Source organism: Sinocyclocheilus grahami, unplaced genomic scaffold (genome assembly GCF_001515645.1).
Source record: "Sinocyclocheilus grahami isolate Dianchi unplaced genomic scaffold, SAMN03320097.WGS_v1.1 scaffold44.1, whole genome shotgun sequence".
In the NCBI taxonomy this organism is placed as follows: Eukaryota; Metazoa; Chordata; class Actinopteri; order Cypriniformes; family Cyprinidae; genus Sinocyclocheilus; species Sinocyclocheilus grahami.
Window position 1 is genome coordinate 925,258 of NW_015505223.1, and position 16,327 is coordinate 941,584.

The 16,327-nt window shown below is 35.1% G+C and overlaps 1 protein-coding gene across 1 annotated transcript in view; it reads right to left on the bottom strand.

Moving 5' to 3' along the window:
- Positions 1–12,337, bottom strand: part of LOC107582432 (protein bassoon-like) — a 23,309-nt gene extending 10,972 nt beyond the window's left edge. The window contains exon 1 of the mRNA XM_016268278.1: positions 12,019–12,337. Coding sequence (XP_016123764.1) covers positions 12,019–12,197 — 179 coding nt within the window. The 5' untranslated portion in view covers positions 12,198–12,337. The remainder of the gene's footprint in view (positions 1–12,018) is intronic.
- Positions 12,338–16,327: the final 3,990 nt, after the last annotated feature.

Below are 16,327 nucleotides of genomic sequence, written 5' to 3' on the forward strand. Positions count from 1 at the left end.
CTCACCTAACACACTAGATTCAACTCATTGGAGACTTTAAGAACTGAAGTGGGTCAGAATAGGTAGAGATGTGTGTCAGATCGGCGTCATGTTCAGCATCGGCAGCTCTTAAAGGGACAGCAGACAAAATACCTAATAACCAGCTGCTGTGATGTCTGTTAATCAAAGATCAAAAGAAAAAAGAGGAAATCAATAACTTTTGTAGCTTGAAGGATTCATCTACAGTATATTTAATCTAGAATTTGGTGTTTGATAAATGTATTCAATTTCTGTATATTTCCTACTAGCTGAAGGGCACAGGTAAATATGACATTTACTAGAATGGGTTTATGTGAAGATTGTTTTAAGTTCACTTAAATTAGAAGTTATTTTAAGTAGTCTAATAAATGTTAAAATTGATAGCTTTGTCATGTTGAATGGCTAATCAATGGTTAAATATTAGGGGAAAAAACTATTTCATAGAGACATCAGAGTGATACTGGCCTACAGTCATAAAAAAAGATGCCATTATACAAATATTAAAAATGTACTGTCTTTACGTTGTTTCTACATTAATTTGAAGATTGAATGTGAAATGATTGCAATGTAAAAGTATTTTTAAAAACTTTAATGTTAGGCGGGATTAATCGTGATTAATTGCGATTAATTTCAGAAAAAAATTTGATACTGGCCTACAGTCATAAAAAAAGATGCCATTATACAAATATTAAAAATTTACTGTCTTTATGTTGTTTCTACATTAATTTGAAGATTGAATGTGAAATGATTGCAATGTAAAAGTATTTTTAAAAACTTTAATGTTAGGCGGGATTAATCGTGATTAATTGCGATTAATTTCAGAAAAAAATATTTTAATCTCCGATTAAAAATGATGAATAAACGAATCTTAATTAAACAGTTAAGTTTCTAAAAATAAATAAAATAATTAAATAAACTAAATCAAATCAAATAAATGTCAAAAGCATATCATGAACAACAGAATTCATATTTTATGCTACCAGAGACTTTTGCTCAGACTTGAATCATTGAATAATTTATTTTTGAAAAACCATTTCACTAAAACAACAGAGGAACATTTTAGCAGAGCATGTTTACTGCATCATCTCGCTCAGCGGCAACTGCTTCCTTGAGACAAAACCAGCACACATAATGGACATCAATTACATTTTACAGATCCCACATTTGTTTCCTTTTTGCTTTCTCACATATTTTTTTCCTTTTCAATTAAGCCTCAGTGTTGAATTTACAGCTGCCTGCTTTCTAACTTTCACTTAAGCTACTGTCAAACCCTTTTTTGGCCTCTTTTTCTCTCTCTCTTTTCTTTTTTTTTAAGTCCCCAAGTTGGCATGAGAGGGTTTGTGCAGACTTTCTGCTACTCTCAGGTCATTTATCACATGTCAACAGCAGTAATGATTTTCTTTTCTTCTTTCTTCCACAGGCTGGTGCTGGGATTAGTGAGCAATTAGAACGGACTCTAAGCTTTCTCTATGGTCATAACAGTCTCCAGAGAGCCGGCAAACACAAGTGCACGGGTACACACAGAGAGCCTCAAATGCACACATAAGACACTTCAAAAGCTTACACTTCCTCTGTCAGATTCTGAGGAGAAAGGAAAAAAGTGTACGAGAACTAAAATAGCAGGTTTCACAGTAACAGGGAGTCTGGCTGAGACTTGCTTGTGTGTGTGTGTGTGGATCGCTCTGTTGTCTGTCCAGGAATATTTTCAGCACCTGGTCCCTCATTATATGCAAGCCTTAAAACTGAGACACGACAAAAGCGGGAGAAAAGTTCATTATTTAAGTGTCAGCTTTGTATTCGGTGAAGAAATGTAATCTCAGTCCAACTAGGGATCCAAAGTTGCTTCCCAACATTCAATTTACACACTATATTGACTTCGAAACAGTTCAGGTCAGGTGGAAAGGCTTACAGGTACTATCCATTAGCACAATATAATCTTTCAGCATATTTAAAGGTGAAGGGCATCATTTTTCTATGTTAAAAGACTTTCTCCTACCCCAAGTCAATATGTAGTGAAATATAAGTAGGCCAATCGAAACACATCAGATTACGGAAGTAAAATAGGCTTACGCTGAATTTAAATGTCAGCTCCACTCTTATATTTCCACACTTATATTTCCCAGAGTGACTAACTGCTAACAATTGACTAGCTTTGTTTCAGTCTTTACAGATGAGACATTAAAAATGTAGAAAGCATGATTAAAAGTTAGTCTAAATTAAGAATCGAATGACTTTAGTATGTCTTAATAGGCAAAAAGGATTTCTTTGAATTTGGCTCAATTATACTGTTCAGAGGTTGCTGCTTCTCAGCTCAGCTAAGTATTGTGTTTGTCTCAGATGTCTCTACAAAAATTATTTTGGGACACATAAACGTAGATGCAAATCAGAGAACTGTTGGCATACATGAAGACTACAGAGCTATAAAAACAATAGCAAAGCTTGGGTTATTTGTTCTAAAAAAAATAAATATAAATAAATAAATAAATAAAAATATATAAAATAAAAAATAAAACAATAAAAATAAAATAAATTAAATAAATAAATAAAAATAAATAAATAAAATAAAAATACAAAATAAAAAAATAAAAATAAAAAATGAAAATAAATTAAATTAAATTAAATTAAATTAAATTAAATTAAATAAAAAAGAGTTTAAAATAGTACTCTCCAGGAGACCTATGTGATTATTAGTGGCTTTTTTCCAGTAGTAAAAAGAGAGAAGCAGGAGACTTCAGCTAAAGTCTATTTAATCTCACTGATGTCTAGAAGAATCACTGCGATAGTCATTTTAAAATAACATACAATGCATACAAATGCTTTAGGATATGTTCTCTGTGGCAGAAATAAACTCATTGACACTTCAAATAACTTTCATCACACGGTCGATGGTTTTCTGCAGATGGAATTTCATCATCTCTATATATTTATTCAAATAAGAAGAATTATGCACCCAGTACACTCTGAGGTATTGCTAATATCAATATGCACTGAGTTTACCTTAAATGAAATCCTGAGGCCTAGTCTGAACAGAGCAAGCTATGCATTGGCACAATTTCATTCAATAAAAAGTGAATTAAACAATAAACCAAACAGCTTGAGGCTAAACCAAGCTTACTCAATGTCAATTGTCAAAAGTCAGACACAGGACAGCTACACAACTATAACCTTCTAAATTGTAATAATATTTCACAATATTACAGTTTTACTGTATTTTTGATCAAATAAATAACAGACTTCTGTTACGGATCCAAATGATTTGAACAGTAGTGTATATAGCATAGTATACAAACAGGGATATAGTCTATAACATTGTTTGCTAACATACACTTGAGGCCTGTCTGTCACTAATAGTTTACACATTTAACCTTTGAATGTTAGTAAGCAAAACAAGCAAGGCCACGGTTATTGACAGGGTTACTCGATACACCATAACTTGTGCTTAATCAAGGAGTTATTGTGTCTGCTATGATTGATTGTCTCATTAACTGAACCATGTACTTCTTATAATCATCTAGTGCTCAGGTAATTATTGCTGAATGCAGAAAACAAAGAAAACATAATGGAGCACCGATTAGCAATTTCTACTCTGTGTCTCCATGTAGGTAATCATTGTACTTTTTGTGGTCATTATATTCAAAAATACATGGCAAATTTAGATATTTAGATATTTCACACTCAGACAATTAAAATATCTAGATCTAAACAACACTGTCTATCTGCTTGAACAGAAGAACAGCTATAGAGAAACAATTCGGAAGGGTGATACATAGATGTTCGCTTGGCAATTCAAATAAGGACATGCTATAGACTAATTAAACTACTGTTTTATATAAAAGTAATTATAAGTATTATACTGTAGAATAATTGACATCCTAACCTTAAAAGAAAACTTTTAAATGTTTTTAATGAAGTCTCTTCCAAGGCTGCATTTATGTGCTCTAATATACAGTAAAAACAATAATATTGTAAAAAAGTATTACGATTTAAAATAACTGTTTGCTATTGTAATATGTTTTACAATGTAATTTATTCCTGTGATGCAAAGCAGATTTTTCAGCATCATTACTCCAGTCTTCAGTGTCATGTGATCCTTCAAAAATTATTTTTTATATGCTTTTCTATGAATTCCTTTTTTTTATGGCCATAGTTGTCTTTTAAGGTGTGGATTATGGCTAATCTTCAGCACTTAAAAAACAGAAGTCTATGCTATATTCTCATAAAGACCGCCAATTGGACCGGTGCATCACAGCACCAGCTCCTTCTGACAGTTTTCCCTTTGAATGCTGCTTTAAATTCATCAAATCTATATGCAGCATGACAATATTTTAATCCTAGCGCTCTAAACACAATCCTAAATTGGGCACAATCGCATGTACAAAGGGGCTTAAAGTGTTTCCCCAGACAGGAGTGAGCATTTACTGTGATGCTGTCTTCTCTCTGCAGTCCGTAAAGGGGCTAACAGCAGCCTTAGACAGCCACGTCTGCTGGATCAGATTAATTTGGATCTGTAGTGCTGAGCAGTCCCCTTCACTCCTCTCTCTACTGCACAGAGCCCGTGTTAACACCTCTGATGAGTCACAGAGTGACAGAAGGAGAGTACAAAACCAGTGGGAGTCAGCTCCACATGAGAAGAACAGCCATGGGTGAAGCCTTACAAACTGAAATCATGTCTCCTCTCGCTCTAGATACAGTCCTGTGAGGAATACTGCACTATATACTATAACTGTATACTTCTTTGTGGAGTGAGTGCTATACTCCTGTAGTGCACTATGATTTTGTGTGCTATATGGTGTTTAAGAGTACAAGTTAAACTCAAATCTGAATCATTTGTGGCATAATGTTTGATTACCACAAAATTCATTTCCACTTCTTCCTTCTTTTCTTTGAAAAAGGCACAAATATGGGTTATAGTGAGGCACTTACAATGGAAATCAATGGGGCCAATAAACGTTAAAACCCAATAGTGTAGAAACAAGATATATGCAATATGAATGTTAATATGATTTCATAAAAAACCTGCTTACTAACCATTTCTGTGTAAAGTTTTCCAATTTAACAACATTGCCTTGACGTCTAAACATCATAAATCCAAACAGTTTTAAACGACTATAAAATTGATTATTTAAACATTTTTACAGCTCAAATATGGAATTATTATAAGTAATTTTATAACATTACCAAGCTAATTATAACTAATACAGACTAAATCAAATCTATCAATCTACTATGTATTTATATAATTATTACAAACATAATGAAACCCTAACCTTAAATAAAAAGTTATTATAAAAAATTCTATATATATACAGTTGTGGTAAAAATTTCACATACACTTTGCAGTATCTGCAAAATGTTAATTATTTGACCAAAATAAGAGGGATCATACAAAATGCATGTTATTTCTTTAGTATTGACCTGAATAAGATATTTCATATAAAAGACACACTGTTAAAAATGACTGTGAATTTAACGGTAAAATACTGTAAAAATGCTACAGTAAAAACCTGTTAAATGTTTAATGGTAAATTCCCCTATTATATACAGTGAAAAACTCTATTGGACATTAATTTTACGGCAGTATACAGTTTTTGGAAGTGAAAAAGACCGTATAATTTACAGTGAATAACCGTAAATTGACATTCCCAGAATTCCCTGCATTACATTTCAAATTTGATGTTTTTTTGCTGAAGTAACTATGTTTCCTCTTATTTTTTTCTTATCAGTTTTGTATGTTAGGTTTGAGTGTTACACCTAATATTGTTAGATGAATGCTTATTGCATTATTTCAGTTTCAGAGCCATGGGTATTGATTTGGTCTTGTCTGATTGTTTTTTTTTAACTCAAAAACCGGCAGCCATAAACGTGCATTGTATGAATTGCCAAGGATAACGGTTTCACCTAAAAATCTTCTTTACTGTTCTGCTGAAGAAAAAAAGTCACCTACATCTTAGATGGCCTGAGGGTGGGTAAATTAACAGCACATTTTGGGTGAACTATCCCTTTAAACAGATTTACAACTCTTTACAACCAACTTTGAAACTAATTTTATAAAATTATGAGCTTCACATTTCTGCTTTTAAGTTCACTTCCATTGTAAACACCTCACCACAACTAAAAGGGCCAACCAACATTATGCCACAATCGCTGTCAACTGAGATTAACTTGTAGTGAATCCGAAATATTCCTTAAAGTGTATAGCACTGAACTCCTATGTAGAGTACTATACTCTAGCATTTAGTGTGGAGTACTATATGCCTATATACTACTGCACTGCAAAACAGACCATAATTTGTATATTGACTCGCAATGAAGATGTCTGCAGATGCTGGTACAGTATGGTTTGAAGGCCAGGGGAACAGTGAACAACTAAAGATTAAGTGTAATATTGACGAAAGAGGTCTAAAATGGGAAGATTTGGCGTTAACCTTTTTAAAATTGGCCTTTCGACATGTGGGCTGGGGTGCATGGCTATATTCTAGGTTTTCTTCCGAGGCTTAATAAATGGAACGGTTTAAAAACACTGAGCGGGAGCATAAAGAGAACGCTAAAAGAATGCCGCAGGCTCACAGAGAACATTTATTAGATTTCTGTGTCATTACAATTCTGGGCCCTTTTATGAGGGTGATGTTTGGAGGCTAAGACAGCGATGCTCCTATTCCTTCTGCTGGGAAATAAAGCACCGGATACTCTTCAGTCTCTCCATCCATCTCCCTCAATCCTCCTGTCTTTCTCTTCATCCATGTTTCACTAATAGCACAAACAACACCTACACACTCCTCTGGAAAGTCCATACAAACACACTAATAGCTTCTGGTTCTTCATTTTGGCCGTCAGTCAAAAGAACACATTCTGAGTTTGTGCCATGAAAATTCTCAAACATGTCGACTGTGAAACTAATTTCAAGCTGTCGTTTTCACATGCTTCCCCATGTGATTGGATGCATGAAACTATATAGCTATATAATTCAGTTATAACAAAATTCTTATTTTAAAGCTTAAATAACCGACTGTTTGTAATGCTGCTTATCGGTGCTGGGGAAGATTTGAAACTGTAGATCGCCAAGACACAAGCTACTCAATTGAAAACTCAATTTCAAACAGTCAAAATTCACTACAAGCTAAAAACTAAAAATAGCTAACTATACTGAAGGGGGCGATATCTTTTTACTTTTTACTTATCAATGTATGAAATTATAATAATTCCAATAAAAAGAGCAAAATTTGGCATAAGTTATATAGATACATAAATTACACCAAAATTTGTGTGTTAATGCACTTAAACTGAAACCAAGTATTGCAAGAAACTAAAAAACCCTAATTTACACTAGTTCAAAAGTTTGGGAACAGAAAGATTTGGGTTTTTTTTTTTTATTAACTTTTAATAAGCAAGGATACATTAAATTGATCAAAAGTAACATTAAAGACATTTATAATATTTAAAAAATATATATATTTTAAATAAATGTTCTTTTGAACTTTACATTCATCAGATAATTCTCAAATAAGGTATCACAGTTTTCACAAAAATATGAAGCAGCACAAAACTTTGATAATAATAAGCATCAAATCAGCATATTAGACTGATTTCTGAAAGATCATGTGACACTGAAGACTGGAGTAATGATGCTGAAAATTCAGTTTTGACATCACAAGAATAAATTACATTATAAAATATATTCAAATAAAAAAAACATTTATTTTAAATTACATTTATATTTCGCAATTTCAAATAATAATATAATAGTTTTTTTTTATCTTACAGACCCCAAATCATTTATATGAATCCAAAACATAACAGTGCTAAACAACAGTAGACATTTATTTCGCTACAAAAAACTAAGTAAAATGTTTCACAGGGAGTTCCAGGAACTGATTTTTAATTTTTTTTAAAGCAGAGTTACTGTCATAGTAGTACTACTAAAAAAGTTAGGAGTTACTCCCCAATATCGCTTCTTTTACAAAGCCCAAATGCTGTGAAATGATTTTAAAGATTGACTTCAGCGAACATCAAACTTTGAAGGCAGTTTTAAAAGAGTTTGTAGCGAAAGAAACCCTTGAGGAGATTAGCACAAGGTCTCGCCTCATCTGTAGGCATCTCACGCACTTTACAAGTGAATGATGAAGTGCCTTGATATGGTACATAAGACATAACACCACTCTGTCAAACAAAGGGCAGATGCAGTCATTTCACACACTATGTGTGTGTGTATGATGGGATGACACTGTCCAGAAAAATCTGAGCATTTCAGTACATCAATAAAAACATGAGATGTACACAAGAAGAAAAAAAATGCAAGAGTCTCAGAATGGCCCATGAGAAGAACAAAAGTTTCCCCTGCCCAGGTTGTAATATCCTCCATGGGTTTGTATTTCCCTCAAACACTCACGCAAGGCTACGACTGCGACTACACACCCATTTCAGGAGTTTTAATGATGCTGGTCAGACACAGACAAACTGCCAGTACGTGCAGCAGTAACATTACTGCTGTACAAATGCCTTTGTGCGTTTCTCACATGTCCAAACAGATTCAACTTATGAACAAACCAATCAGACCATAGAGAAACACTGGCATCAAGAATATAGTCTTACTGTGAGAGGCCTGACTTTAAACACACCAACAGCTAGGTCACCCTACTGCAACAAATACATTTCATTTGCATCATTGCATTGTAAATCGATGTTTCAGGTCGGATACACGGTGTATCTGCACTTCAAAACACTTGAGACGCAGTTGTGCAAGATGCAAAACAAGTCTTTCTTGTAAGAAAGGCGTCTAGGCCTAATGGGACGTCATGGCCTAATGGTTAGAGTTATGTAGCTCGTAACCCAAAGGTTGCAGGTTCGAGTCTCGTACCTGCAGGGATTGTAGGTGGGGGGAGTGAATGTACAACGCTCTCTTCCACCTTCAATACCACGACTGAGGTGCCCTTGAGCAAGGCACTGAACCCCCAACTGCTCCCCGGGCGGGGAGCAAAAAAATGGCTACCCACTGCTCCGGGTGTGTGTTCAAGGTGTGTGTTCATTGCTGTGTGTGTGCACTTTGGATGGGTTAAATGCAGAGCACTAATTCCGAGTATAGGTCACCATACTTGGCCACATGTCACGTCACTCACTCTAGCAACTATATAACAATGGTTGTCAACTGGTAGGTTGCAAGGAAAAACAATGCTAAAAGCAAAAAAATATAAAGCAACTTTGGAGAATAAATAGGCTTATTAACTCTTACAATGGAGGAGGAAATGCTTCACACATGTTTCGGTGTTGATGTCAAAGGTTGTGCAACAAACTTTACCGTATTTGGACACAAATTCATTACTGTAGAGGCAAGTCATAAAATTATCAGATCTGTAACAGTGGGTTACAGGGTTACAGGGAAAAACAACTACAAATAAAATGCAACTAACCGTATAATTGTGCATCTTTATTGGAAAATAAATCGGCTTATCAGCTTTTAAAATGGAAGAGAAAACATTTCCCAGATGTTTTGTTGTTGACATCAAAGGTTGTGCATCCGATCAAAATGTACATTATTTTGGCACAAATTCATCTGTTACTGTAGATTCTAGATGAATGATATTACCCAGTCTATAACCATGGTTCTCAATATTGTGCAAATAATTGTGCATATTTAGGATTTGATAATAACTAGGCTAATCAGCTTTTAAAACGGAAGAGAAAACATTTCCCAAATGTTTGTTGCCGACATCAAAAGTCAAGCATCTGATCAAATTTATGTTTTATTGGCATAAACTCAACTGTTATTAAAGTCAGATTATAAAATTATCCAACATAACAGTGGTTCTCAACCAGTAGGTTGCAGGGGAAAATAATATTAAAAGCAATTAATAGAATGCAATTGTGCATATTTACGACTCAAAAAATAGGCTTATCAACCTTGTAAGAGAAATGTAAGAGAAAATCCTTTCCATATGCTTTGTTGTTGTCAAAGTTTGTGCATGCAATAAATCAGATTATAACATTATCCAGTCTATAACTGTGGTTCTCAACCAATGGGTTGCAGAGGAAAACACTGCTCAAAGCAAATAATATAATGCAACCAACCATTTAATTATGCATATTTAGGACTGGAAGATAAGTTTGCTTATCAACTTTTAAAATGGAAGAAAAAACATTTCCCATTTGTGGTGTTGTGGACACCAAAGTTTGTGTATCTGATCAAAATGTACAGTATAAATAAAAAAGCATTTTATAAAAGCAAATAATAAAATGGAAATCATAGTATAATCGTTTAGGATTTGAAAATAAATAGGCTTATCAACAGAAAATGCTTCCCATCTGTTTTGTTGTTGATGTTTGTCATTAATCCAAATTTACAGTATTTTCACAGAAATTAAACTGTGACTGTAGATGCAAGACAAATTATCATATTATCCAATCTGTAACAGCATTTCTCAACCAGTGGATTGCATGAAAAAACAATGCTAAAAGCAATAAATAAACTGCAACTAATCGTATTAATCCTGCATATTTAGAATAGGAAAATAAATAGGCTTATCAACTTTTACAATGGAAGCATGCACAAAACACTTTATATACGTTTTGTTGTAGGGGTCAAAGGTTGTGCATCCAAACAAACTTTACAGTATTGTGGCTCAAATTTCAGTTACTGTGAATGAAAGACACATGACCTGCCCTCATCCAAAAAGCATGAAGAAAATTTAAAAGAAAATGCAATCCAGACAACAATAAATGTCTGTGCCAACCATAATGCGCTTTGTGCTATGAATTATTGGCTGCCAACAGCACAAAACTATCGTAATTCAAGGGATTTTTATACAATAAACAATTTTGCTACTGCTCTGAGTTGCCACTTCATGTCCAATGTAAAATCTGTGTCCTGAAGCAAAACAACTGGAGAACCACTGCTATACAAAATGGACCCGGAGAGAGAACGACAGCTAGTAAATTTGCAAACAGCATAAATTGCATCACAAAGTTTGATTAATTCTAAATCTTTAGAGTGCAAGGTAATTCAAGATTGTAGAGGGAGATGAGAGAGGGGTGGGGAGGAATTGAGATAGAGTTAGTGAAAGATGTTCACTTGCATGTGTAACAGATGAGTCACATGGATCCTCATCAAAATTTTATCAATTATTAATGCTATAACAATTTTATCATGCTTGCACTCTCAGAGTGTGTTTTACAGTGAGATTTTAGTACCAGTGCATTTTGATATCAGCACTATTAGGCGTGGCTAACAAAGCAATGAATTTCACATCATGTGACTGTAGTCAGCGTTATTAAAACATCATACCGAAGCAAATTGAGGTTTATATGACTAAACAAGAGTATGGCATGCACCAGATTATCTATATGCCTCACTCTATAACCTACCATATCAGACACCAGATTCTTGTATGCATTTAAAATACCACTAAATGCATATGATAATACATTTGATCAATACACATCTGGTAATATTATCAATCATGCATTCAGATCATCAATCTCCTATGTCCATTAAAGCTCATAAAAAACATAGGTGGCTCAGTCTGGGACAGAGCAAGGCTAATAGTATAGACTGTCTGTCATGAATGGAAATAAGACATGACAAAACAAAACATTCTCATTTGGCTGCTTATACAGTATATATATATATATATATATATATATATATATGCATGCTCATATGTAAAAAGATCTATGCATCAAGAATGCCAGAGATCAAATAACCCCATGAGTCCAGCATATGTTAGTTGATTCCCGATCTTCTACACATAGGTTTTTAGCTGACAGCTGGCTTAGTAGCTTTAGGTAATGCATATCATTGGGTGTAAATTATCGGATGTAAAGTGCAATCAAATGAAGGCTGTTAAAAAACAAAATGATCGATTCTGAATGTGGCCAAAAGTGACTAGTTCTTTTAAATGTAAAAGCACAAGATTAGACCCCACAGACTCGCTTCGTGTAGCACAAAGCATTGCATTTAATTCCCCAAAATATACACGCTTCACAAGCGTTTGAAATGATTCTCGTTACCTGTTCATTCCCGGCCCGTGTGCGGTGCCTATTCCCCCGGCAGGCGCTCCGTTGCTCGGCTTGTGGAGCTGTCCACCGCCCGCTGGTGCTGAAATGGAAGCCGGGGCTCCAGCCGCGGGAACAGCGCCTCCCGGTTGCCCCGGCTGGCCCTCTCCTTCGAGGCTCGCTTCATTCCCCATAGTCCCTCTGAGTGAGACGGAGGAGAAAGACAAGATCTGCTGACGAGCGTCTTATAGGGGTGTATTTAAAAAAAAACTGGGAGAAAACTCAGCGCAGCTCCTCTTCCGCCATCATCACCTACAATCCAGCATCCTGAGCGGAGCGCGCACGCGTGCGCCCAGCGGAAGGGCTCGTCCGAGCACGCGCGGAGCTGAGAGCGTGCAAGAGAACAGTGGCAGGGCGGAGGAGCGGCGTGAACGCGCTTATGTCCTAGATCCACAGTCCTGTAGAATCAAGCCTCGGAGAAATGCATAGATTACTCATGGCTTCTAATTATGGAAAAAAAAGTTACTCTTAATGGCATTTTGTTTCTTCTCTTGGATAAGATCTCAACGTTTGGCTTTTTGCAGTGTTATAAGAATAAGCGCATTATACTGAATTTTAGAAATTTTTCGGAATCAGAATCAGAAAGAGCTTTATTGCCAAGTATGTTTGCACATAAAAGGAATTTGTTCTAGTGACAGAAGCTTCCAGTACACAGAGGCAACAACAACAACACACAGATCATTTAAAAAAAAATGTGTGAAGAAAATATACATACAGGTGCATCTCAATAAATTAGAATGTCGTGGAAAAGTTCATTTATTTCAGTAATTCAACTCAAATTGTGAAACTCGTGTATTAAATAAATTCAATGCACACAGACTGAAGTAGTATAAGTCTTTGGTTCTTTTAATTGTGATGATTTTGGCTCACATTTAACAAAAACCCAATAGGCTATATATAAATAAACAAAAATAGAAAAAAATTGGTGTGCTATATAGATAGAATAGAATAAGATGTAGGGCTGGACTAAGTAACGTTTTAATAATTATAAAATATAAAACATTATTGAGCAAGCTAAATGTGACATTTGCAAGGAAAACAACAACCTCAACATAAGTTATATATACACATGCATATACACATATACTTCAATAATGTCAAAATAATTAGCAGACTTAATAGGCCGGGGCTAGTTGTCGCACAGGCATATCTGAGTAAATAAAAGGTTTCAATTCATCTTTGTCAAGGTTGCATCAGTCACCTATGAACTAGTGCATCAGAAGCTAGTTCATAATATTGTGTGATGTTAAGAAAACCTTTGAAGCAGAGAAAGTAAAATATTAAACATTTTTACCCACAGCCATGCTGAAAAAAAAGGGAACTGATTCTTGGGTGTGATCCTGTGCAAAACATGATGCCTCCTGCGATGAGCTCAGTGAATAAAGAAAGGCACAGCACTCTTTCAAAGTCACCAGACCTCTCTTCCAGATGGCAAAATTGTCATTTCACACCCAAGCAGAGCTGCTCAAATCATCAATCAGTTAAATCAATACTAATTTTGACTCCATCCCAAGCTGTTTCAGCAGACACTAAGAATGTGGCACTAATAGATGGCTGCTATATTCCCTACAGCATAAATCTCATATTCACCTGCATGGAGAGAATAAAGGAAAATGAAAGAGAGAAAATGCTGAGAGATCTGTTTGCATTGCAAACAGATTGAGGATACTTTGATGCCTTTTCCTCAAGCTCTTCCACTCACAGTTCGTGTTGGGTCAGTACGATTTTTAAAATTAATTGCTTTATTCAGCAAAGATGCATTAAATTGATCAAAAGTCAAAGTAAAGACATTTATAAAGTTATAAAAGGTTTCTATTTCTATCTTATTAACTTTTGTTTTGCTCAAAGAATCCTGAAAAAAGATGCACCATTGGTTTTCACAGAAAATATTAATCAGCTCAACTGTTTTTAACATTGATAATAATAAGAAACGTTTCATGAGCGGCAAATCAAGCATATTAGAATGATTTCTGAAGGATCATGTGACACTGAAGACTGGAGTAATGATGCTGAAAATTCAGCTTTGACATCACAGGAATAAATTACATTTTAAAATATATTTGAATGGAAAAGAGTTAACAATATCACTGTTTTAACTGCATTTTAGATTAAATAAATGCAGCCCTGGTGAGCAGAAGAGACTTTTTTCAAAAACATTTGACTATTAGTGTAGATGGACTAGTGGTATCCACATTGGTCAGGAGAGATTAAGGGTTCATGCGAGTTCTTCAGGGCAAGCCTAGTTTAAAACCCTGAATGTGGAGGTCAGGTCCTCAGACTGAATGGTTCTTCTTCACTAAGGCAAGGCAAGGCAAGTTTATTTGTATAGCACATTTCATACACAATGGTAATTCAAAGTGCTTTACATAAAATAAAATAAAAACAATAATCACAACAATAAAACAAGGAATTTAAAACTTTGAAAATTATTTTTTTTTAAATTGATTTAAGAGGTTTAAAATGAATTTAAGAAAACGATTATACATATAATATAGTGCAATCAGTTCGGACATCGCACAGTGCTCATTCAATAAATGCACAGCTAAACAGATGAGTTTTGAGTCTGCATTTAAATGTGACTAATGTTTTAGCACATCTGATCTCTTCTGGAAGCTGATTCCAACTGCGGGTGGCATAATAACTAAAAGCACATTCCCCTTGTTTTGTGTGAACCCTCTGTATTTCTAACTGACTCGATCCTAATGATCTGAGTGGTCTGTTAGGTTTATATTCAGTGAGCATATCTGCTATATATTTAGGTCCTAGGCCATTGAGTGATTTATAAACGAGTAAAAGTACTTTAAAATCAATCCTAAATATAACTGGAAGCCAGTGTAAGGACCTGAGGACTGGTGTGATATGCTCAGATTTTCTGGTTCTAGTCAGAATTCTGGCAGCAGCGTTCTGGATGAGCTGCAGCTGTCTAATGGTCTTCTTGGGAAGGCCGGTGAGGAGACCATTACAATAGTCCACCCTGCTGGTGATAAAGGCATGAACAAGTTTCTCCAAGTCTTGACTGGAAACAAAACCTCTAATTCTTGCAATGTTTTTGAGATGATAGTATGCTGATTTAGTTACTGCTTTGACATGATTACTGAAACTAAGGTCTGTCTCCAGAATCACACCAAGATTCCTGACTTGATTTTTTGTTGTTAGACCCCTAGAGTCAAGGTATGCATTCACCTTGAGAACTTCATCTTTGTTTCCAAATGCAATGACTTCGGTTTTTTCTTTGTTTAACTGAAGAAAGTTCTCGCACATCCAACTGTTAATTTCATCAATGCATTGGCAGAGGGAGTCAATGGGGCTGTAGTCATTTGGAGATAAGGCTAGGTAAATCTGGGTATCATCTGCATAGCTGTGATAGGCGCTAAGAGAAGTAGCAGCACAACTCTGCTCAACAAACCACATGAGGAATAGCTCCAAAGTTCAATACTTAAAGTTTTGTGCAAATCCCCAACACTAAATTATATAGCAAGTTTTTCACATGTAAGAAAGTTATTATAAGCACATATTTGCTAAAAGGAATAGTTCACTCAAAAATGAATATTTGCTGAACTTTTACTTACGCTATGGCCATCCAAGATGTTTCTTCATGGGAATAGATTTGGAGAAATTTTGCATTACATCTCTCGTCAGAATGAGAGTCCAAACAGCTGATAAAAACATCACAAGCAATCCACACAACCCCAGTCCATCAATTAACATCTTGTGATGTGAAAAACTGCGCAAAGTGAAAACCTGAAAAAGTATTATCGCAGAGTATGGACTGGTGTTTCGGCAAAAAGTGAGTTTAAAATTAAAACACCTTAATAATGGATTTGTTTCTTACAAACACATAGCTGCAAGTGAGCAGGTGATATAAGGCTAAATTCCTGCCAATCTGTTCTGATGAAGAAACAAACTCATCTACATCTTGGATGGCCTGAGAGTGAGTAAACGTTAAGCAAATTTTAATATTTTGGTGAACTATTCCTTTAACTTGCGTTAAAACTTGGGTAGCGAAGGCCAATCAAGAAGTGAGACTATAGCAAAGTAGTACAGCCCACAATCGTGTTTGATCTGTGGTTGGTAAAGTCATCCTCGTATTACATTAGAAAAGACTGAAGTATTTACTTAAGCTTAAATGATCCATAGGCAAAGTGAAAGTGCATGTTTGCCGAGTCTGTCCTCTCTGGCCTGTATAAGATTAACTCATTTTTAGGCCTAATTGAAACAGAGCTGACTGACTGGCACTAAGACATGGCATGGTGGCATACTCACT